The sequence below is a fragment of the Leopardus geoffroyi genome, chromosome C2, assembly GCF_018350155.1.
Source record: "Leopardus geoffroyi isolate Oge1 chromosome C2, O.geoffroyi_Oge1_pat1.0, whole genome shotgun sequence".
NCBI classification, from domain to species: Eukaryota; Metazoa; Chordata; class Mammalia; order Carnivora; family Felidae; genus Leopardus; species Leopardus geoffroyi.
The window spans coordinates 69,914,919-69,940,557 of NC_059333.1; the positions used below are offsets into that span (position 1 = coordinate 69,914,919).

The 25,639-nt window shown below is 44.8% G+C and overlaps 1 protein-coding gene across 21 annotated transcripts in view; it reads left to right on the forward strand.

Moving 5' to 3' along the window:
• KALRN (kalirin RhoGEF kinase) overlaps positions 1 to 25,639 on the forward strand; it is a 675,561-nt gene that overhangs the window by 195,655 nt on the left and 454,267 nt on the right. For all 21 annotated transcript variants that reach the window (XM_045502312.1, XM_045502314.1, XM_045502313.1 and 18 more), the window contains exon 3: positions 4,946 to 5,060. In XM_045502312.1, coding sequence (XP_045358268.1) covers positions 4,946 to 5,060 — 115 coding nt within the window. The remainder of the gene's footprint in view (positions 1 to 4,945; positions 5,061 to 25,639) is intronic.

Below are 25,639 nucleotides of genomic sequence, written 5' to 3' on the forward strand. Positions count from 1 at the left end.
GGCTTATTTTTTCCCATGTGAATTCAGTTGGAGCCCTGAGGCAGAGCTCAGCCAGCCCTAGAAAAAACCTTCCCAACTAGATAGAATTGTCCTAAGGGAGAACATAGAAACAATGTGCCAGGAAGACAGTCCAGCATGAGGCAGGTAGATGCTTCCCAGAGCAGGAGCGAGGGGGCTGGGGCTGTGCAGCTCGCTCCCTTGAACTGATGTGGGCTGACCAGCCTGGGGTGGGTCTTACTTATCTGCACGTGGTTCCAGGAGTTTTGGGCTTAGGGGACATTGTCTTCCCATGCCTGAGAAGATGCTGAGGATGCTAGGGAGACAGCTGGCTGCATTAAAAACAAAAACAAAAACAAAAACAAAACAAAAAAACCCAGAAACCAGAAACAAACCAATAAAGCCTCTTATATACTGAGCTTTTAAAAGACAAAACACAAGAATAAAACAAAACAAAGAAACCAGAATTAAATAATACAGTGTAGCAGCTGTATTTCTTTCTGAGAAGGAAGGTGGTGACCAGAGAAACGAACTGTCTCTTGTTCCTTTCCTCCTCTCCTCCTGCCCCCAGCATGGCCAGGGCAAAGGAAAGCGTGCTGCCATGGGAACGCACATTTGGAATAATCCAGTGCAGCCCAACAGCTTCTGTGTGTGGGCGTGTGCATGTGTGTGTGAGACAGGTTCTGTGGCTGTGCCTTAGGGAGCCTCTGTCATTCCAGCCTGGTGGTCCTGCTCTATACTCACAACCTGTGGGCTCCCCCTTTGCCCTCTCTGGCTTCCTCTGAGTGCATATGCCTCCCACTCACAAGCACCCATTTGTGCCTTTTATCCAATCTGCTTGTACAGGGCTTATTTCACCCCTATTATCATTTTGTACACTCACACCCTCCTTTTGGCCACCCCCTGATGTCTCTCTGCCTCCTGATCTCCCACGAGCAATGTTCTCTATGTTCCCAGGGAAATTTCATGCTGCCGTGGTACAGTCTTGTATCCTGGACCTGTGTCTCTCAAAGTATGTTCCATAAAACAGCAGTCCCACAAGATGGTCCTCAAAAAAAGGAAAAGGGGTCCTATGCTTAAATAAGTTTGGGAAATGCATATTATAGCCACCTCATGGAGATTTGCTGTGTCCGTTAAAGCACATGCCCATTAAACACATGAAAGCATCTCCCAAACTACAGAATAACTTCATTCCCTTAAGGAAATCATGTGTATCCATTAACATCTTGCTAACTATTGTTACATGGACCAGAATTTTGGTATGATGCTCTCAATGTATTTTTCTTCTCCCACCACCCCCCACCTTCCCCACTTGCCCTAACTGGAGCCTGATACCCCCTGAAAATTTTTGAGCACCATTGTTCCTCTGGCTCAGTCAGGGAAGCCCTAATGGTCCCTGCTTTTGGTCTTGCCTCTTCCCCAACCCTACCCTGCCCTGCCTCTCTGGAAGGGGATCAGTGCTACTTCTAGAACATCAGACTGTCCCCTCCCTCTTTATCCTCTTTATACCTGTCCTGTAGCTCCTGGCAACAAAGCCTCACATGTGCAGGCCCACAGCAGGAATGTGATGAGTAAAGGAATTACCAGCACCTTTTCAAAACTTGGCTACTTGTGTCTCATACCCTCTGGGATCCACCTCCATAAAGTACACTGACTTCAGCAGGGAGGATTCTCATTCTTCATCCCTGTGTATCACGCTCTGTAATGTCAGCACCATATCAACTATCCATCCAATCCTACACCTTCATGGCTTCTCAGCCTCCTTGGCACCAAAGTTTTCCACCTCCTTATTTAGGCCATAAATATCTACGACCTTAACCCTTGATATGTGCGTCCATGGACTTAGCCTCTTACCTTTGACCCTTTCTGGTGTTCTCCTATAAGTTGGGAAAGGATGGATTTCAGATGAGCAAAACATCTGTCCCCTCTTCTCTGGGAACTCATGATCCAGTAGGACATTTCCTACCTGCACTGGGCCCTCTCCACTTATGCATGCATTAGCTTTATTCTGCCTTCACTCAGGTTAGAACCTAACATAGATACGATGGCTAGACCTCTCACTGTGCCCCAGTTCCCTGCCTCATTCCTTTTAGCCTACCTCATACACAGTCCTGCTGTTCATTCTCTTGGGACGCTGATCAGTGATGGTCTTCTCCCCTTTCTCCCAGCACCTCGAACCTATCCTGATCCTTGACAGGTGACCTCATTTGCTATTTTACCTAAAGAGCAGTGTCCCCCAGGCAGGCTGAATTTCTCCCACTCCTTCATTTATTTGTTTCCTCCTCGCTCTCTGAGTTGTATCAGCCTGCCTCAGAGAAGGGCACAGGACCCCTCTTCTTGCACCGGCTCTGAGGCCTTGTTCTACCCATTGTCCACTCTTTCCAGCACAGTGATTCTCTTTCACTATGCCCCTTCCTCCTCTGCTTCCTACACACTTGCAAGGTCATCTCCTTTCTGAGAAACACCTGGCTGATCCTGCTGCCCCCTCTTGAATCCTTCTCCATGCTTACTGAAGGGACCGGGCTGCCCTGACCCAGGCTTTCTCCTTTCCCTCCCTCTCCTCTGCCATCTGGAACCTTCCCCAGCCATATTTATGAAACTCTTATTTCCAAGGGCAGAACTAGCTCTAGCTCAGGAAGGACAGTTCCAACAGTCCTACAAAGTCTGTAGTGAGTCTTTGCCAAATAAGCCAGTCTTGGCACTCCATGTTCTTATGGCTCTACTGTGTCTACGGAAAGTCAGGAATAAAGGCAACAACTGCAGTTAAAACCACCCAAGAGTGAAAATCCTTAGGATGGTTCATGGCTAGAGAGGAAGGTTGTGGGTACAAGAGATGCTCCCAGCTTTTGGGATGTAATGCCCCCGATTTCGAATCCAAGAGACCACCAAGGAGCCGATACCGATGCAAACGCATGAGGGTTTATTTGCAAGCTCGAGCTTGGGCCCAAGTATACCCGACACAGCGGAGCAGGGACTTGGACCCCTAGGTTAAGAGGCGTAGCAGTTTTATAGGGGCCAGTGGCCAATGAGATTGTAACACACACAGAAAGTTGCACATTTATGTCAGTCCACACGCAGGTGGCCAATTGAATTACAATTTACCCTATAGTAATTGTTTCAACTAGCCTATCACTCTGGTCAGAATTTACGTGCAAGTTTGGCGAGCAAAAGGCGGGGTTTACATTCTTTGGCGGTTAGGGGTTCTGCATTCCTAAATAAGCCGGTTTCCAGTAAGGGTGTGCTCAGCGGCTTGACTAGGGTGGGGGAGTGTCTTAAGCAATAAGTAGGTCATGTGGAGGTTATACATGAGATGGTGGGTGTAGCACAAAATGGAGTTAGTCTTGCTCTGCTTGTCCAGGGGTAGGGGATTTTTGTTAAATTCCTTGGGTCCCACAGGTAAACCTTCCATTTAATCCTTCTGCTTCCTTTTCCTCATGTGGAAGGCAGATGGGAAATGGGGATCATTTCCAAGGTAGATGAGTTGGGGTGGTTTTTCATACAAAGAACCAGGGCCCATGGTATGGAAGGTCTGGAGCTAGGGGCCCAGGTCCCATGCTGTGGTGTGTCTACACAAATCGCCCTGCTGTGGGGCTGGAAGTGGGGGTGGTACTGCTGAAATGTTTTCTCATCAGGGCACGTCCCTCACTGGCCTGATCTTGTTTGATCCTTTTCTCTTTGCAGTCTTCCTATTTCCTCCTCAGGAGTATCCTGGAGTGGTTTAGGTTTTGTTTGTCGAGCTTCCCTTCTGTCTGTATGGCTTCTGGACCCCACAATCAGAGGGAAACATTATTCATGAACTCACACTTGGGTGGGGACCCTGGGAGGCTCTGCCTTACCTTGAAGAGCTCCTTATTCAGAGGGCTGAGCTTTAAGCTTCTTTTCTAGTATTGGTGATGGCCATGCCACTTCCTCCCCCTTCTTGAATTGTATCCCCTTGTGGTCCCCACTCTGGAGGATGTCAGGCAGCTGCCTGGGATGTGTGCAAGAGTCTGTGATCATGACAGGGGTTTTCTGTGCATAATAACCAGTGCCTGTAAGGATGTACCTTAGCTTTGTCCTCTGTGACCCTCCTGAGAAACTTGGCCCTGCTTCCTAATCATAGCACCCATTAAAGAATAAATCTTTAAATCCTATAATAAATAGTGAAAAGAAAGTTTAGAAAAAAGAAGAAAAAGCAACCATGTAAAATCCCAGCTGTCTAATAGCAACAATGATCATCATTTCACTATACTCCTTCCTGCTTGTTTTAATGTGATATTTAGAAAACATTTATAATCATAGTGTGTACATATGCATTTGCCATGATTAAGACCTTGAGCATCCTTGTTTCTGATCGAGATCTGTACTCCTCTAGCAGGAGTGACAGGTGGTACCTCAGGCAGGCAGACAGGCAGGGGTGGAATCTTGACTGTGTAGAAAGCACTTAACATCTTTTCTATGAATCTGAAAATCTCCCAGCAGTGATGTACTGGATGGATGCTTTAAGGGTTTCTCACTACAGTAGTCAGTTCATCTTGAGCACTTCTACCTCACAGAGGTCTGCAAAGAGAAGTGAATTGAAGGTTAAATTTTCAAAGACCATAACACATTCGATAGCTTGTTTTCTCAATGAGAGCAGTCACCACCACCTTCATTATCATCTCACAGTTGTGGAGAGCTTTATGTTTTAAAGTGCTTCCCCATCAGTCCTTGTGGCAACCCCGTAAGATGCTCATCATTATTTTCAGGTGCACTTTGCAAATGAGGTGTCAGAGAAGTCAAAAAGTCTTGCCCAAGGTTACACATGTTAGCTACATCCAAACTCCATACCCTTCACCTAACCAGTGACTGCATTTCTCCGGGCACCGTATTTCTGCCTGTTTCATCCAGCACTCAGATGGAATTCTTTTTTCTGTGCAGCATGCTTTCCAGCTGGTTTTCTTAACCGCCCTCCTCTTCCTCCCTACAGGGGGCCGTGATAAGCGAGGTGGACCCATTCTGACCTTCCCTGCTCGCAGCAATCATGACAGAATAAGACAGGAAGACCTGCGGAAACTCGTGACCTATTTGGCCAGCGTGCCAAGGTAAGGTGAAGGGGAAATATCCTGCCTGGGAGTGGAGAGCTGGGCTCGTGTGAGTGAGCTGGAATGAGCCTGCATCCCAGCCCGGGCAGTTGTTTCTGCCCTTGGAGTGGATTCTAATTATTCCTGGAACAATGTCACCCATTGTTCACCTTGTTCTCATCATGCCCATTGTTACTGCTGGGATCCATATGAATGGAGTAGGAGCCCTGGGCAGAGGTGAAGACCAGGACAGGCCCTGGAGTGGAGACTCTGTGGCCTGGGGAAGAGGGTGGGAAGCTGCTGTTTTCCTTAGGGAAGTAGGAAGTTAGCTGAGTCCACCTTGGCTTGTGCAATGGATTGTTTTCAAAACTTACGGCTTGTGAATATGGTTTATGGCTTTTGGAGTTTGGGACAAATAACCCCACTTGAATCATACAGTTAGACTCAGCCCTCAGTCCAATCTAGATCACACATTTTCAGCAGGGTTAATATTGTCTCTAAGGAGGATGAAAATTGGTTCTTGGCGTGGGGGGTAGCAAAAACCTGTCCTTTTATGTATTAAGCACAGGTATATATACGGTACCTAGAAAGGTATACAATATATTCACGGCATTAAATTTTCATTGACTGTGACAATTGAGGAAGGAAGCATAGAAAAGTTCTTTTGGGACAGGGAACGATGATCATTTTAACAGGTTGAGAAACATTGGTTTCCAAGTGTTTCCTGGTGGTGCTGGCCATGGAGGTGGTGGAGAGAGACGTGTTGAGGCCATGGTCTGTATCTTTTAAGAAGGGAGAATAAAGGCTTTTGTAGACTCAGAGAATCACAGAATGTGAATGCTGGAAGAGCCCTGAGAAGCTGTCTAGGCAACTACATGTTGTGCTCTGCTTAGGAATTAGGGTCAGTAGGGATGAGAGCTGCTCACCGGGCATCAGTGTCAGTGGCTGGCCTAGAACTCTGCCTTCCTGACTCCTGATCCAGGGCTCTCCTGTCCTTGCACTTTGCCAGAGAGATTTCTGTTCTCTGCCACTTAATGGAGCTGGAGCCTGTCAAGTGTTTCTTGTGACAAATGAGAAGTGGTACTTTGGGCCTTCAAAATCTTCTTGTCTCTGTGCATTTTATAGGAGAATTAGTAAATTATAGACAGGAGCTCCATATTCAGCTCCGCCTCTGCTAGGAGACCTTGGATAATTGTTACAAGCGCTGATTAGTTCTTGAAGCAGGTGTCAAATGAGGCAAGCGCTAGGTCTCAAAGTGCTATGAGGGAGACAAATATAAAGGGATTGGTGGATGGTGATGGGCAGGTGGTAAAGGAGTTTTAAGAGCAGCCATCAAGTGCTTGGGAGGATATTGAATAGAATGGGGAACCCTGAAGAGCCCCAGGCAGAAGGCTGTGAACAAATAGATGTTGAATAGTGTCTATTTTTTTTCTTTATGATATCCGCTGGAGACTGGAAAAAAAAGATGAAAGGTCTTAAGTTCCAACAAAAGGGACTTGGGTTCTATGCAAAGAACTTCTAAACTTGGAGTGCAAGAGTCTTTGGATGAGGAATAGAATAGAATACTTTTTTTTTTCTTGGAGGTCTTTGGAGAGAAGAAATATTCCCATCTGTCTCAGAGGCAAGGAGATGGACTAAATAACCCATGATTGATGTAGGTAATTTAGCAATTTAGTCATCTAGGGGCTAAGCAGTTTTAAAAGCACCTTTCCCAAGTATACTACTATCAGGCATAAAACCAGGCATTTTCTAAAGCAATTTACAAGAAAAGTTTTCACGGAGACCCATGATGAACTCTTAGTTCTTTCAGAGCCAGAAGAAATTGGGGTCCCAGGAGATACGAAAGGTATATTTTTTTCCTTTCTGGTATGTTTATCACATCCCTGCAGCTAATATACACTTACCTTCTACAGAATAGAAGGTAAAAGAGTTTGAAGAACACTTTTCTTCATTCTGATTTGTTAAGCAAAGATAGGACAGAATAGATTGGAAGCAGTTAAAAGGAAAGATTTCTGCTGGGTGAAGGGGAATGAAATCCAAGAGGGGCTGAAAGGAAGGTCACAGATAAGGAGAAACAATACATTATCATTGAAGGAATATACTAGATGGTAGCTCTTTGCCTCTCAGAGGGTGGTCTCAGGCATTGCTCCTGAGAACAGAAGAGGTTCTTCACAGGTTCTGGCAGGTGGGGGGCAGGACTCCTGTTGCTGCCTTCAGTGGGAAGGATTTTCCTTGGAGTTCTGCCACCTCTGCCCCAAGGGCTCTTGTTCAGGAGGAGTGTGAGTACCTGGCAGGCTGCAGAGTTTACCAACTAGTCATGCCACTCATGTCTCCAAGTTCACATATGACTACTGTTGGAAGCAAAACCTGGAACAGAATTGTTCTAAAGACACTGAAGTCTAGGGAGGGAAACTGAAGAACTTAGTGGGTCAGATAATATTTGCTACTCTTCTGCTAACCACAGGTTTGGGAAAGAAGGGAAACTGTGAAAATGAATAGTTAGACGAGGTCAATGATACTGATGAGAAGAAATGATCTATTCTGGGTCATGGCCCAGGAAGCTAAAAGACAGGCTCCTTTTGGGGTGGAGTGTGCTCTACAAACTGGTGTAATCATCTGTAGGTGACATTTGACATTTATTTATTCATGCATTCATTCATTCTTTATTTATTTAACAAATATTTAGAGGCTCTGTATGCCAGGCTGACTGAGTGTTCATGGTGAGCAGGAAAAGATATTTTGATAAAGTTAGGTAAAACCTGGATATTTCCCTACCTTGTACAAACCAGTAAGAATAAAGGGCAGTGCAATATATGACTGTGCTGGTAGCATAAGAGATGAGCTGGCTAAAAGAAGGCAGGCAAATAAGGACCAGTAAGTGATGAAAGAAGATCCTGAAATCTAAGGAATGAGTCATCTTGACGGCCATTTCTGGCACTATTCTAGAAAAGATGATTAAACAGATGGTTGTGGTAATTTATAAATGAATGGGAAGAAATAGTCCCACCATCCTCTGTGAAGGCCAGGCCACATCTGGACCACTGCGTTCAACTCTGCAACACTGAACTCTGCCAGTCCATTTTTCAATTTTTAAAAATTTTTTTAAATGTTTATTTTATTTTTGAGACAGAGAGAGACAGAGCATGAACGGGGGAGGGTCAGAGAGAGAGGGAGACACAGAATCTGAAGCAGGCTCCAGGCTCCAGGCTCCAGGCTCCGAGCTGTCAGCACAGAGCCCAACACAGGGCTCGAACTCACAGACCGTGAGATCATGACCTGAGCCGAAGTCGGATGCTTAACCGACTGAGCCACCCAGGCGCCCCTTTTAAATTTTTTTAAAATGTTTATTTATTTCTGAGAGAGAGAGAGAGAGAGAGGGAGGGAGGGAGGGAGAGAGAGAGAGAGAGAGAGAGAGAGAGTGAGTGGGGGAGGGGCAGAGAAACAGGGAGACACAGAATCTAAAGCAGGTTCTAGGCTGTGACCTGGCAGCACAGAGCCAGCACGGGGCTCGAACTCATGAGTTGTAAGATCATGACCTAAGCTGAAGTCGGACGCTTAACTGGTTGAGCCACCCAGGTGCACCTCTGCCAGTTCGTTTTAAGAATGCTGTTGACCACTTACAGTATTGTCAGGGGAGCAGCGTATTGAAGAATCCACAAACTGGGTGTCTCTGTAGTTGAAGGATTGAAGGATGTTTTCTGGCAGGGATGAAAATGGAAGAACAGTGATTCCTGACTTCAGGTGTCAGGAGAGCTGTCCCAAAGAGAAGGGAGCAGGCATGGTCCCTGCTGCATCAAAGGGTAGAAGTGAAGAAAGAACCTGCCCACCTGGGAGCTGTCCAGCAGTAATGCTGCTGCCCCTGGAGGAAGTAGGTGGGCTTTCTGTCAGCTGGAGACTGGGTGACCTTCTGTTAGGGATACTGTAGGAAGAATTCCTCCATTGGGCTGGAGGCTGGATTAGATCATTTCTAAGATTTCTTGCCCCGAATTTTGTGTTTCTATGATATTGGGGGGAAAATGCATCATAAAATCTAGGACCTCAAAACAGAGTACTATTACCCCCACTAACATACACGTCATTTCTCAGGCTCCCTAAATAAGTTAGGGCCTGGGATTTCACTTCAGATGATGTCTACATCTGAAATCCTGAGAGAACTGCTTTCTAGTTCCTTTGGACTCTGTGGGAATTTGGGGGCATCACGTGGGACCAAGGATCATCCTGGAGTGTGACAGTTTGGAACAGTCCTGCTTACTCTTTTGGGATCCATCTTGGCAGGAATTAAGTTTTTTCCAACTTCCCTTTTGTGCCTCTGATGGCTTTGAGCACCCATCTCCAGGATCTTCTCCATGCTTTCTGTCATCTTGTTTTGAGGAATCACAGACTAGCAGTGTGGGAAGGGGCCTGAAAAGTCTTCTAGTTCAACTTGCTAATAAGTCCACTTACTGAATTCAACAATGTTTACTGAGTGCCTACTATAAGCCAGGGCCTGGATAGGCATCTTGGTGGGTTCTCGTGTTATCTTTTCTGACTGTCATCCATGCTATACTTAGCTAGCTTTTTTATCCTGCTCTGCTATCTGTTTGCAGCTACTTGTACATGAAAGGAACAGAAGGCAAATACTCAGATACAATCAACTGATGAATTTTCCTAGAAATTGAGGGACAGGATAGAAAATGTAGCCTGAGAGTAAATAATTGCCCAGGCAGAGCTCACAGTGTGGATAATCTACTCACCGTGATTATTGAGAGTTGAACAAATGCTTGAAATAGGAAATTCTAAGTATCTAGTAAAAAAAAAAAAAAAAAAAACCTGGATTATTTTATTGCATTGAATTTCTCCTCTTCATCATCCTTGTTATCCTGCTTTGTCATGACCATCTTTCTGCTACTTCTAAGGGCACTGATTGTTAGCCCCTTGATGTGTCTGCCACTTAATTCTGCTCTTAGCAGGGCAGCTGAGATGTTAAGTGTTCTGGCAAGAATTGCAGATATCATACTGGTGAGGAGAGATGACAAGAAATTAAGATGGGATATTCTGTAATGCCAATCAAACCAAAGTGCCAATATTCACAGCTTATTATTTGATAACAGTTGCTCTTGTTCTACTGACTTCAGCAAGAGATAAATTGGGCTTATAGCCAGCACTGTCTTTGTACAGCATCACCAGAAAGTAGAAATATGCAGAATGAGCCAGAAAGACAGTTAAAAGATGAGGAGGTAAAAACTGCAAGGGTTTCCTCCCACTATATTCAGCCTGAGAGAGCCCAAGCTATCCAAACTATAATCACTGAGTGCGTCTTATTGCACGGGCCTGTTGAGATGTGTTGTTGGCATTCTGTCCTTTGTTCTGAGATTATCAATTAAAGGAGGAGGGAGGGAGTAGTGACGGGAGGTCCAGAAAATAGGACCAATGAGAGCATTGTCCAAAACGTATGCCTTTTCACACTCATTTTAAATTTATTTTGTTGCTTATGTATAGAGGGCTTATAATTTTTATTACAGTTCCCAGATTCTACACAAATTGAGCAATAACAGTTAAGTGTCCCTATTGTTAAGCTGTGTGTAACACAAGTCCTGAAGAGCAAATAGTGTTCTACTCTGCTGCTAAGGAGTGTAAAATCACAACAGTAACTACCCTCATTAGTGATCACTCTCCTTGGAGCTGTGCAGACCTTCCAACAAAGGAAAGAGAAGCGTCCTAGGATGGCAGAAGATACTGAGGTTCAGATCCCAGCTCTATCACTACTCAGTAAGGAAGCTAATGGCCACTCAACCTGGGTAATCTGAGAAAAGATTAAGGAAGGTACAATTTATAGTCATGCAGGCAGGGCACAGGGAAACCAGCAAGGTTTGGATTCCCAAGTTATACCAGGGCTAGAAACAATAGGGAGGGGAGATGTTACTACTTCTAGCCCTGAAGGGCAAGATGATCAACAGTTCTTAGAATCTGGAGAGAGACGGCTGTGTGAGAGGGCCACCTGATAGGAGCTGTGGCTATGGGTGATTCCATGATGGGGGGGCAAGGGGAATCCAGACTCTTAACTTCACTGTCCTTTCATTCTCTGACCTCCTGTCATCGTTTGTCATTGACTGAATGCAACCAAAGCCAGGTAAGCCCATTGATGCAGTCCATGTGGGTCAGCCTCCTAGGGCGTCGGCTTGAGGGGAGAGGATGGAGAATGGATTTGGAGGGGCAAATGGAAGGTATTTGGCATGGGGTGAGACCTGGGGCATATTATTCAGTATTTCTGAGTCTAATGTTCTGATTTTTAATTTAGGAAAAGAATGCCCATCCCACAAGTGTGTGGTGAAGAATTATCTAGCAATCTCTCTGTAGCACCCAGGCACTCAGTACTTCTTAGTCTGTCTCCTAAAGTATAATAATAATAATTATTATACTTTATATATATAATTATATAATAATAATAATAATAATTATTATTATTATTATCCTGTATATACACATGCACATATAGTAATATTTATTACCTATTAAGGAATAGATATAATGTATATGTAAGTTATGAAGCATAATAATAAAATGAACATCTGAGAGCCCACCCCTCAACTTTAAAAGTAGAATGTCACCTGTAGTGACATTTGAGGCTACCTGTGGCTACCTGAAGCTACCTGTGGCTCCTCCCCACCATGAACCCCCCCCCCCCCCCCCCAGAAACAACCATTACTCTGAGTTTTGTGTTTATCCTCTTGCTTTTTTGGTATAGTTTACCACATGTTTTCATAAACAATATGTTGTTTAGTTTTGCTTGTTTTTTTTTTAAATTTATTTTTACATTTATTCATTTTTGAGAGAGAGAGAGAAAGAGAGAGTGTGTGAGCAGGGGAAGAACAGAGAGAGAGGGAGACACAGAATCCAAAGCAGGCTCCAGGCTCTAAGCTGTCAGCACAGAGCCTGATGTGGGGCTTGAACCCACAAACTGGGAGATCATGATCTGAGCCGAAGTTGTACACTTAAGCAACTGAACCACTCAGGCACCCCTAGTTTTGCTTGTTTTTGAGTTTTATACAAAGGGTATCATACCATATGTAGTTTTCTTTGACTAGCTTTTTTAACTACTGTGGTATTCAACAACATGGATGAATTTTCAGATGTGATTTTAAGGGGGAAAAGACAATGTGTCCAACCCCTGGAATTGATCTATTAAGTAATAAATAAATTCTAGCAATTATTATTTTTAACCTACATTATTGTGCTGTTATAAGTATTTGATATGCATAACTTCGAGGTGAGTATGTTTATTTCCTCTTTTACATATGAGGGGACTGTGGCTCCGAGAGGTTAGGTAACTTGCCTAGGGACACAGAGCCAGTATAACAAGAAGCTAGGTGCTTTAGCACCAGAGCTTGAACTTTTATCCACTGAAGGGATGAGGAGCCAGAGTAAGGGAGGCCATGGTGATGGAGTGCAGGGGACACATCTGGAGAGAGTAGGATGGGCTAAAGATTGGATTGGAACAGGACAATGGAAGAGGGTGGTAAGGAGATGAGGGGGCCTACAGGTGTAATGATGGTGGGCAGCAATGGTCTATGCATCAAACCTGCTTTCTCTAAGGTTCTCTTTGGATTCTAAGTGTGAAGGTTGCTGCAGGTGTGGAATGCAGATGGCGATTGCCTCACACCTGGTTTCTACTGGTTAAGGCAGCCATGGTGACTGTGGATGTGCTGGACAATGGTGGTGGTTGTGGGGAGTGCCTCAGAATTTCTCCCCCAGGAGCAGATGTGTAAATGCTCCTTATTTATGCTCATCTGTGGATGATCGTCAACTATGCTTTAGTGACCACATAATACCAAGAGATGTAGTGAAAAAGCAGAAACACTTAAGACCATGGACACTATTTAAAGAGATAAGTAAAAAACTGTGAGTAGCAGGGACCCTGCATGTAAAGCCTGGTCTCTATTGTACTCTAAGGATGGTAGTTCTATTCAGTTTCTTGGGTCTGAGTCTTCTTTCACTCGGCCACCTGTTTGGTTCATCTTCACTGCTCTGGTGGCAGAAGCACATTTCTGGCACTAGCATTATGCTGATACACATTTTGAAGCTGGTTTACTTCCTTGGCCATGCCATTGCTGGACTTGGCAGATGTGGCTGGCACAGCCCTAATGGGGCTGAGGGGCCAGAAGGGGCTCATGGAAACCCTGAGAAATGCAGCTGTGTGGTGGAGGGAGAGCTAGTGGTGATACTTCAAATGTAGAGGCATGCATTTGTGATTCCCTGGAGAACAATAGTCTGGATGATCAGAGGCAAAAACCATGTGGTCATGAAGTAACTATGGGAAGTAGGCCTGGTTATGCCAGGAACCAGTGAATGTCTTTAGGTGATAAATCAAGGACCCAGCATTGGATAAGCATTCCTGATGGAGAGAGGAGCGTTGTTTGTCTGTATATGCATCTTCAGTGTGACCCTTGGAAGGTACCTGAACTTGGTGAGAGTGGAGTTAACAGTAGTGGACTAGCAGAGAAGGATGAGTGGGCTAAAGGGAAAGTACTGATTCTGGAAATGAGGCAAGGGGTTCCAGCCCAAGAAGAATGAACCCAGCAACTTCTGCTCTAGAAGGAGAAATGTGTCTGCTTGCTGACAAATTTTCTCACCTTGTAGAACAGGCAGGCATAAAGGGATTATGAAACACAGCGGTGGTAGAACATGTAGATAGAACCTAGCCCAGAACTTGGTACTCAGAAGGGGCTGACAGCAAATGGCAGGTCTTTCCCTCTTTTTGCTCGAAGGTGGTGACATTGGGGACTCCTGGGTGGCTCTGTCAGTTAAGCCGCTGACTGTCGATTTTGGCTCAGGTCATGATCTCACAGTTTGTGAGTTCAAGCCCTACATTGGACTCTGCACTGACAGTGTGGAGCCTGCTTGGGACTCTCTCATTCTCCCTTTCTATCTCTTCCTCCCCTGCTTGTGCACTCTCTCTCTCTCAAAACAAATAAACTTAAAAAAATTAAAAAAAAAAAGTAGGGACCTTGTTTTGCCACCTGTCCTTCATTGACCCTAGCACTGATTTTTCAAAGTCAGGATTAGGGAGATGGCTAAGGTTAGGATTAGAGCTAAAAGCAGTGATAGCAGTGAGATCAGAACCATCTAGCAAGCTTATAAGCAACACTGAATATGTTAATAGATATACCAAGTACTTTGATAAAGTCAACCTCTTCTATTAGTTAGAAAACCATTTCTTTATTATAGAAAATAAGTGCAGAAAAATATAAAGAATTAAAGAAAATACTTTAATCATGTACTGTATCATATAGAAATAAGGACAATTAATATATTGAAATATTTCCTTCCTGTCTTTTTTTATTTAGAGCTTTTAAAAAAACAGAATTGAATTATTGCTTATTTAATTTCCTTCTTGTTTTATTCCACTCGACATTATACCAGAAGAATATTTTCCTAACATTCAAGACTTTTTATGCATAGTAGTGTGTATTGAAATGTACCATATTTTAATTGACCCTATCATTAGGCATCTAAGTTATTTTCAAAATTTCATTGCTATATAAACTCCCAGTAAACACCTTTGTGTGTAAACTGTTGTCTACTTTTTAGATAGTTTCTTTGGGATAGATTTATGGCAATCAGACATTTTTTAAAGGCTAGTGATTCACATTGCCACATTGCTTTCCAAATTTCCCAATTTATATTTCCAGTATGCCTTGCCTTAGACTTCCAAGTCTTGACATTTCTCCAGATTTGTTTGTTTGCTCATCAATAACCAGGCCCCACTGTGCAAACATTGTTATCACTATCATCAAGAAAGCCTAATGTAGTTCCATGTGTTACAGACTTAAGTCTGATCCCGGATTTGAAAAGACTAAAGGAGTCGGTCACAGGGCCTGCCCTTTGGGGGTCTGTCAGGTCTTTTTATTTTCCTGAACTAATAGGCCTCTTAATGGGGACCATACGTTAAAGTTGGGATCTGATATGAAATCTAGAAGGACTTAATTGCTTTTTGCCCACGGTGAGTTTTTAGTTTTGCCTTTGGATGTGTTTCAGCTCCTTGGCTGGTTGTACAGTCAGTTCTTGGCTTGGCCTAAAGTGGTTGTTAACCTCCTCTGTGCTCATCTGAACTGAGGTCCTTATCTGCCTTCTAAGTTAGGTCTCCTTGGAGTTTGTCTCTGGGCAGCAATGGTGAATGAGCCTCTAAAACTCAGGTGTAGCCCTACATTTTCTGCTTTAGGCTGCTGAAGGTTATGGCTCACCAACAGCAGGCTGATTGGGAAGCTGACATTTCTGGTGCTGCCTTGATTAGGTACATTTTAACATGTCAGGTGAAATAAGTCCCACTACATTCAGGTTTTTCTGGAATTCATGCTAGGGAATCAGGATGATTTAAATTTAGTTCTGATTTATTTGTCAATGCTGGAAATAATATAGACCTGAATATAGATGGACCTGAATATAGATGCTGGAGAGACAGCCTAGCGCTGGGGAAGAAGGATGTATTTTTCACTTAGCGGATTCTAGATTTGAGGCTGTTTTTCCCTTCTCTACCATATGATTATTTTTTTTTACATGTTTTGTATTTCTTGCTTCACCTATCATTGGTTAGGTATTATCATGTGCCCTTTACTGGTGTTTGGGGTTGTGTATATTTTTAGGTATATATGACATTTTATGTTATAAAACTAATTTTGTAGAGAGATTGTCCTTATTATATACAAGCTGACAAGTTAGGCATGCTGCCACCAAGTGGTGGACTACCTCTGCTCAGCTACGCAAGGACACAGATTGGTTTTATCAGAGGCTCTAAATGATAGTGTTCTGCTTGGGTTTTCAAGGCTTTACATTTTTATTAAAACACTGAAAATTAAGTAAGCACTAAGTAATAATTTTTTTTCCAACTACAAAATGGGTTTAATATAATCTTTCTGATAATGTTAGTGCATATTCAATAAAGTTATGTTTGTGGAAATATTAACTTGGGTATATACTAATTGCCATTTGAAACTGGGAATTTTATAGTGGTATTTTTTAGGGAAAATGCATAAATAATGTGATATATCTATACCAATTCTTAACTTTCTTTTAAAAAGCTTCCTTTTTATAATTTTTTCAAATTAAAAAAAAAATCCTTCCCATTGGTTTGTCTTCAGTCTAAGGTAGATTGAAGTCACAGTGCCCCAAGCATAGAAGTACTTGGAACTTCTACTATCTCCCTTGCTATTTTCATCAGCCACAAACATTGAAGATAAAAGTCTTCATTTGTCTTTTCAAGCCTTACCTTTTAGACACTGTTTTCTTTCTCTGAACACAAAAGACGAGAATAAGAAAAACGCCACAACCTAGGGCCTTTTGTTGCTGAAAGTATAACCCTGGTGACTATACTCACTAGTTGCAAAAAATTTCTGTACCAGTTTGCCACTGTAGCTTTTACTAAAAGAAGAATGTCTCCCCCTTGCCTGTTCCACTTCATCTCTTCTCTTCTTGGATTGCTTTAAATAAAACCACTTAGGGGGCGCCTGGGTGGCGCAGTCGGTTAAGCGTCCGACTTCAGCCAGGTCACGATCTTGCGGTCCGTGAGTTCGAGCCCCGCGTCGGGCTCTGGGCTGATGGCTCAGAGCCTGGAGCCTGCTTCTGATTCTGTGTCTCCCTCTCTCTCTGCCCCTCCCCCGTTCATGCTCTGTCTCTCTCTGTCCCCCAAAAAATAAATAAACGTTGAAAAAAAAAATTAAAAAAATAAATAAATAAATAAATAAAACCACTTAAGAAATTCTTAAAAGTTCAGCATCAATAACTTAAACAGAACAAATAATTTGAACAAAATTTGAAAAAGACTTTTGAATCTAGAGAACTCATCATAAAGCTGTGATGGTCCCTGTCTCTTCTATAAGTTCTGACTGTCCACAAACCTTTCTCCTTGATGAATAGTGAGCTTCTTGAGGGCAGAAATGGTGAGTCTTGTTTAGTGAGTTTGTAGAGCAGTACCTAGCAAGTTGACAGAGTTCCATTAGACTGGGAGCTCCCCCAGAGGAAAGGGCAGTGTCTTGTGCCTGGAACCCTTGGGGCCCTCACCAGCTTCTGTCTTCCAGACATGGAGTCAGTGAGGCCAGACCCAGGTTTCCTTTGGGATGTCATCTTTCCCGTGTAACGGACTGTACCCACAGGGCGTGTGTAGACTGGCTCTATGGCAGAAAGAAGGCAGGGCCCTTTGCCAGAGGATGAAGCATGGGGGAGCATGCGAGGGACCTGGGAGTGGACTCTGTCTCACCAAGGAGGAGTATTCCTGTTTCCAAGTTGAGCAAGTGTAACAGCCAGCCCCACTTCTCCCGAAACCCAGATAGGAGCACTTTGTCAGAGCTGTGGTAACTCAGCTAGGACAAATGCTTTTCTGGAGAATTTACTGACATATCCACATGTGTGTCCTGATGGCCCTGCTTTGTCTTTTCTTTCGTCTCAGAGCCTCCCGTCTCCCTACCCAATCTGATTCTAGGTCAGACAAGGACCAGACTTCATTTTGAGAGCTACTCAAAACCCCCCAAACCAATGTTTTTCTCCCTCTCATCTCCTAGACTCTTCTGTGCCATCTTGAGCTGGAAGTTCATCTGTTGTCATCCCTAGTAATTCATGGGCCAGGCCTTGCACAGAAACTCCTCTTGGCCTGGTACCTGAGGGCAGGTCTCAACCTAGTGCTGTGACTTGCCCCTCTCCCCTGATTCTCTGCCCAGGAAGGTAATGTGCTCTTATCTCCCAACAGTAAGCTGTTTTCCTCTGCAAGAAACTCAGGCCTTGAACCCATTTCCTGAAAGAAAACTCCCTGTTTTGGACTTGGAGGAAGGCAAGAATCACTCCTACCCTTTACCAGCCTTGACCATGGTGTGGTGTTCTACTAGGACACCTGCCAATTGGTCGAGATTTCATTCTGTGCATACACAGGATGATTGTTTAGTTCTTATATATGTACCAACTCAGAATGGTCCGATAATCCTCTGGCTTTTTCAGGTTGCCCCTGAACTTATGGGCTAATGAGGGGACACCCAGTTCTTGCCCTTGGGACAACTCACAGTGTGTTTGAGGTTCTAAGATCCACTGGAGAAGACAAAATTAACCATTTCAAGGCAATGGTTAAACAGGCATACCAGTTAAATGGACTTAACCAGAGAAGATTTATTGGACATGAAATTTGACCTAGGTTTTTAAAAGAAGTAGGTGGATTCAAATCCTGGAGCTTGAGGCAGGAGCGGCTATAGAGGTCAGCCAGGCCAATTTCTTCACTTTAAAAGGGTAAAGTGCTGTCCAGAGAGTGCTCTGACATGCCCAGGTCTTCCCAGTTGGCCAGTGGTGTTGCTGGGACCAGTTGCTGCAACCTTACACTGCCCCCTGACATGGGCAGAACCTGTGGGACAGCAGGTGACCCCCAGAGTGGCATGCACTGGAGGTCAGGACCTCCCCTGTGTCATAAGCAGAGGATTTTCCACTCACAGGTGAGCTTTCTAAGGTTCTGAGCTAGCTGCAGGTGGGAACAAAGACCTGTTGGAGCCCTGCCTATTTAGTGTCAAGTTCCAAACATGTCCCCCTCCCTCAGGTTTTCTCTGTCTGGCTCTCTGACCTCCCTTGCTGCTGTCAGGCTCCCCCTCGTGCCTAAGCCATTACAGGGTTTTTCTTCCATATACATCACAGGGATCTCATCAGTGCCCTTGGCCAGGGCACCTCCGTCTGGGTGTCTGAGGGAAGGAAGGCTGGCTGCAGTACAAGGGCTTCCCGCCCCATGGGAAGGAGGTCTCCTGCGTTGGTAGAACGTGGTGGGCATGCAGGAGTAGCTGTGTGAGGGGTAGCCGAGGGTGTCTGTGTTGGTAGGTTTGTTTGGGCATGTGTCTGCATGTGCTGTAGGTAAATAGCACCGGGCTTTCAAGAAAGTACCATTCCTTGAGAAGGAGGAGGGGAAGGAGTGGAGGTGTGCACAGGCACGATTTGACCAAAGACGGTTTCCCAGAGGAAACGTGTGGTTTATTAATGAGGATTCTGCCTGCCCTGCCAGGAAACCAGAGCCCAGCTGGAGAGTGTGGAGGGTCCCTTGCAAGGGTGGGGAGAGGTGACGGTGCAGCAGGCGGAGGAGAAGGAGTGGTGAGGGCAACAGGGATTGGGGTGAGCAAGGAAGGCTGGCAGCACTGGCCCCACCTTTGCAGCCTCTCTTGGGCCCCCTCTCTTCTCTCTTTTCTTTCTCCCTGTTTTGGAAGAGTTTCCTTCATCTTTGTTGGGGTGACTGAGGGCACTGTGGTTAGACAGGAACAGGGGCTTCATCTTTGGTTTACTACCCACAGATTTTTGATCAGTGATCATAATGACATTTTTTAACATTAAAAGATACTGTTGTTCACCCGGCCTGACTATGGGAGAAAGATGGGAGAGTGGAAAAGGCCCGGGGAGCTTGGCCCTGGAGTCTGTCTGGAGAGGACAGGGAAAGGGGAGGGCTGTGTGGAGAGGTTGTGGTTTCCGTTTTCAGTCCGCTATTTCTTTTCCTCTGCTTGCTTTGGTTTCTGTTTTGTTTCTGCCTCATGTTCTGAATGCCCCAGAAGGAAAGGATGAACATCTCTGTGGGCACCGTGGGAAATGGGACAGGAGACTGCTGTCGGGAAATAGTCACATCAGTTTCTATCCCAGCCTCCCTGAATGTCTGCCACTGTCCCTCTCTGCCAGCCAGCTCCATACTTCTACAAGCAACAGTTCTGGTCCTTCTCTAAGACCTTCTAAGCTCTTCTTCCCCCTTCCAAGTGTCCTGCTCACAGGCCAGTTAGATTTAGAAAGCAAGGCCTCTTCCTTTGGTGAATGGAACGTGTGTTTGAGACTGTCAGGTGACCTGGCTGGTTAGTCAGGACACCAGGGTTTGTGCAGCTAACCCGGGCTGGCCCCTCTGAGGTAGCCATCCTTTGGAAGGCTGTGTACTTTCACCTCGGTACTGCTGTCACCCATGCCATTTCCAGAACTCTCTTTGGGAGCTCCCTTCAGCCTGTGTCATTCTCTTTTGACTCTGAGCAGATTTGACTTTTTAGAAAGTGTTTTGTTTAAAGGCAGCATCTAGGACAAGTCAATAATGCAAATGTGAGGTCCTGCTGTGTTTTTTAGGCCACTAGACGTATCATTGTATGGCCACATCTGGGGATACTTGGAGTAAGTAATCTTGGAAGCTGAGTCTGTGCTATTTAATATTTTACTATACCCTGGGTGGAGGTGGGGGAGGGGTGGCAGGTGGGAGAGGGGAAGAAAGACAATCAGCCACATCCTTGCTTTGGGCACAGTTGCAGTCGGCATTGTTTGTTTGTTTGTTTGTTTAAACAGCTTCATTTGAGTGGAATTAGGGAATAGACTTTAAAGACTTGGAAAATGTTGGCCTTCTTCTTTTGTTCTCCGTTGTAAGGCTTCTCTGGGACTCTGACTTGGGCAGGAGTTGGGTTTGTTTTGGGGAAAGTTGGGCCCAGGGAACTGACAAAGAGGGAGCTCCTAGACCTGGAAATGGGCAAGGAAATCTGCAGAATCTTTACCATAGTAGTGACTTAACCATGGATGTACCTTTGAATTACCAGGGAACTTTTAAACACCACTAAGTCCAATCTCTGACCAATTAGTCAGAGTCTCCTCACTTTACAGAGGAGGAATTGAGGCTTTGGTTTAGAACAAAGCATTATTTTGACCTTTGTCCCCCAGCCCTGGCATCACAGGTCAGAGGCCCAGAGGCAAAAAATGTCTTGTTCAATGGGTAGAAAAGACACAAATTCTGTGGAATAATCATGACCTGGGAAAGTAGACAGTGTCTTCCAATAAAACAAACAAAAAACAAGAAACAAAGAAAAAAAACCTCTGGATGGATTGACATGGATTCTGAGGAGACCTTGATGGTAGATGAACCTCCCATTGTGACAGAAAGCCACCTGATGGTGGACCATCACCTGTGAGCCAGGCAAGAGAGGTCCACAACAGGCCAGGGAGTCCTGCCACTTCTCAGAGCTCCTCTCTCCCACCTGTCAGCCACCCAGCCATCCAGGAGCCCTCCACGTTTTGAAGGGTGAGTTTGAGAACTATCTGTGCCAGCAAATGCTCATTCACCGCACAATGTTCCCTGGAGAGTGGCTCTTTTCTCAGTAAGGCACTGTCTCCTCCATGTGTTCTTTTTACTGCTTCTGATTATACCAATTAGAAAGCTTAACGCAGGTGCTAATGTGTCTTTAACACTTTTCTTTAACACCTGCTGATTTCTGGTTGTTTAAGAAAATGGGTGTGGTGTGGTTTGGGGCAATCTGCAGAGGGCTGCTGTGAGAGTAGCAATAAGGAGTAGAAAAGGGTTAACCCAGATCAGAGGGATGGATGAAAAACTGAAAGGAAATCTAGATCCTACAGCCAGGGACTCTTCAAGGCCTGAGAATGGCATGTGAACTCCAACACATGGGTCAGGGGGATCTTTTCCTTCTCAAAGCTCCAGAGACCTTTCTTTTGCTTGAATTCTGAATGGAGAAGTCAGCTCATGAAATGATTTCAGGGAGACAGGGGTACAGCAAAGTTCTAGGGAAAAGGACACAGCAGGTGATTCATTGGGGCTCCTCTCCCTTCCTCCCTTTGCTGGTTTCTGTCTGCTCACGGAGAACTGTCTCCAGGTATTAAAGGCTGTCATGCAGGATGGGTAAGACTTCTCCAGTCATCCTTCCAAATCATCCTGCATTGCTGATTGGCTTGCACCTGCAGGGCCAGTATTGCCCTCATTAAACAGGGAGTCCGTCACTTACCTTGTCCTTCCTCTTTGTCATCCACTGCTCAGTGACCAGTCTAGCTCTCTACCACAGTGTTTAATTTCTTACCTTCCCTAGACAACTTGGTGAGTAGGTCTGATTTGAAAATTATTTCATCACAGCCCAAGCACTGGACCTTCCTGGGCGCCAGCACTAGGATTCTGATACCCTATACTGCTGACACCCTGTACCCCACAGTTTGCACCAACTGAACAGCCTGCAGCAGAACACACAAAGCAGAAACCCTTGTTGCCCCCTTGCCTGGTCTGCTGGGGCATTTTCATTGTGGATCTCTGCTCTTACACCTGCCATCAAGATGGTTCGATGTTGTATTTTTTCCAGGAGCTGTTTCAAGTGAGAAACTGCTGGACATTCATAGACGTGGGATAAATCTCAGGTGGCACCACAAAAGCTAGGGCAAACGAGGTCAGGCCATCCCTCTGCTGCCAGAGCACAGTGGAAACCATCAGCAGGATGGCCCTCATTCCTGGGGAAGGGGCATTAGTACTCAACAGAGGTTACCCTGAACCTCCAAGCCAGATTATCTGAGGTTGGGGAGAATTTCCCTTCTCATTTCCAGAGTTCTCATGGCTTAATAGAAGACCTGAAGCAGGGAGATTGACAGCTGGAGGTCTGGCCCACATGGCCAAAATGTCCACCCACCTGTGTGACCCTGAGCAAATCACTTTCTTGCTCAGGAACTTGCTGCCCTCAACTCTAAAATGAAGGATTAGCAGGAGTAAGCATTAAAGTTGCTTCAAGCTTAAGCTGTCTTTGTCTCTCAGACAAGGTAGCATGACAGATACTGGAATTGAACAGACCAGATTCAAATACTGATTTTGACTCTTCCTGGTGACTTTAAGCAAGTTACTCAACCTCTTTGAGCCTCAGTTTCCTTAGCTATGGAGTGGGATAATAATAGCAGCTACTTGTAAGTCTTATGTGAGGAATAAAATGCTTAGCATACATTGGATTCTCATATGCTCAATAGAATCAGCTTTTATCATTAATATGTGTATGTCCCATTTTTATCAAAGATAACTGCTCCATTTCATTAGTTGTACTCTCATTTTATATCTCTCCCCAGCTTGATTTTTGAGCTCCTCAAGATTTAGAGCTCCAGCCTAGGTCTCGCTGTTGGTCCCCTGTTTGCTTACTGAACTTTGCTATCCCTGATTCCTCCCTGTAATGGAGGAGCAGCCAGCAACACAGGCTCTTTTCTACCTCAGGGCCTTTGCACAGGCCGTTGCTGCTCCCTGCATTATTCTTTCTACAGTATTTCCTTAACTAGCTTCTTCTTAGAGTTTTGTTCTCTGCTTAAACTTCAGCTCTTCATAGTGGCCTGTCCTGACCACCTGATAAGTTCTTAAGACTTATCATAATTTGCATTTATTCTTTTTATCTATCTACTATCTTGTGTCCTTCTCTTTCCATAGAATGTAACCTTCATGTTGCTCTCTTGTTCACATTTATATTGCTAGTGTCTAGCACTAGGCCAGCCACAAAGTAAGGGCTCAGTATATATTTGTTGGATGAATAAGTTAATGAATAATATGACATATTTACATGACACCATATTATTTATGAAGCACCTTCATAACTAGGCTCTCATTGTGAAGCCATATAAATCTCTGTGAGGGATAAAGAAATTGATTAGCCAGACCCTGGCTGTAGTTACCCCACATATGACAGCTGCCATGCAGAGTAAGGACAAGGTTATGGCAATGTGTGGGAAGAACCTTCATCCCAGTGGGATGGGAGGAAATGTATCAATATGGGAAGACTTCGGGGCGCCTGGGTGGCGCAGTCGGTTAAGCGTCCGACTTTAGCCAGGTCACGATCTCGCAGTCTGGGAGTTCGAGCCCCGCGTCAGGCTCTGGGCTGATGGCTCAGAGCCTGGAGCCTGTTTCCGATTCTGTGTCTCCCTCTCTCTCTGCCCCTCCCCCGTTCATGCTCTGTCTCTCTCTGTCCCCAAAATAAATAAATGTTGGAAAATAAAAAAAATAAATAAATAAATAAAATAAAAATATGGGAAGACTTCTTGGAGGAGGAAGCATGTGAGTTGAGCTTTGAAATGGGAGTAGGAGTTATCTAGGCAAAGATGGGGTTAGTATGGGCAAGCACAAAGGCATAGAGGTGGGAGAGGCCAAAGTCTAATATAAGATTGAAACTAATAAGTCAGTTTAGAGAGACATGGATAACATGTCAATTTTGACAAGGGGGAAATCCCTCTGACAAGGAAGTCAGGGGAAAGCCCAAGGGAGAAGGTGGCATTTAAATCTGACCCCTTAGCCAGATGACCATGGATGCTATCCAGGGTGGTTCACTGATGTGGCCCAAATGGAATCCAGAGGGATGGTCTGGGCTTCCCTTGGCCAGGGACCTAGGGAGGAGTTGAGGGAGCAGTGATTGGGAAGAAGTGGCATTTGGCTTCCTGAAGCCAAACCTGTAACCCAGGGTGAAGACCTGGCCTGGCAGGCATTTTGCCCTGCTCTTCAGGTCCCAGAGTAACCCTTAGCTTGAGGCGCTGGTATCTCAATCCCTGCCGCCTCCCCCCAGGCTAAAGGCATTGAGTCTTCAGAGTATGAAACAGCGTTGGGATGATAATAGCAACTAAGATAGAGGAGGCAAATCCAAAGGCCAACAAGCAGACAGATCAAGTGAGTGTGTGAATGAGCTGGAAGTGGTTTAAAGAATGGAGAGTTTAAGCCTCCTCCAAAGACACTTGAATGCATTACAAGCAATAGTAATAGCCTTGCCTAATAAAACCATTTTGGAGGACTGGGTTCAATAGTGTGATGCTAAATTGTGATTTCTGTTTGCTGTTGGGGGCCACCAGGAGTAAAAAAAAAGGTCAGTGGTAACATACTTATTCATTGGTTCTTCACTGCCCACCACTGAGACCCTCCACACCTGTACCAATCAAACCTGGGAAAGCCCTTACACCATTCACAGTCTAATGGGTCAAGAGACAACTCTGGGGCATCAGATGTGTGCAGGGCCTGGAGGACACAGAGATAACCCAGGACTTGCCCAGATATTTTAGATAAGCCTGCCAGGTCAGGTGCATGATAAGAAGCTTCATAATGATTTAATGGCAATTTAGAAGTTCCTTTAGAGAGGAAGCCTGGGAAGGCAGGTCTCCAGCAGGTGTCTGGTTTGAACACAGAATTGCTGTGTTGGGGAAGGCAGCCACCAGGCCTTTCAGGGAAAGCCTCTCCAGGCCAAGAGAGGAGGAGCTCGGTTTTGCAAAAAGAAGGCAGAGAAGTGAGCACAGAAATCCTCCCATGCCTGTGCTTCCAATAAATGATTCCATTTGAGAGAACATGAGGATAGAGAGAGAAACATGCTAGCATTTTTGGCAGGCTCCCATAGAGCATAGCTGCTGGTTGACCTTGCAAACATTGCCCTGATGGTATAGCTGTGTGCTACCTGTTTATGAAAGCATATCCTAGTCTGATTTAGACAACGTGAGTATCACTAAAGCCACACCTAAAAGAGTCTAGGTATTGTCCTTGGATGACCTGGAGAGACTCCTGGGTCTCATCCCAGACTGATTTTCATCATAATATCTGAAAGGTTTCCCCAAATCAGCATTTTAAAATAAGTGTCCTAGGTGATAATGAAAGTCACTAAAGTTTGAGAAGCATTGGCATAAAGCAGCACAAATGCTTTTTTGAGATGGTACAAACTCTCACGAGTGAAAACAGCTCCAGTAACGTGTAATGAACAAAAGACTAAATGGTCTAGAACTGAGTACAAGAAATATCCAATCAATCATAAAGTATACATTTATGTCCTGGGCCTGAGGGCTCCGAGAGTCCATGAAACAGTTTACCACGCAGTTTACCACACAGTTTACCA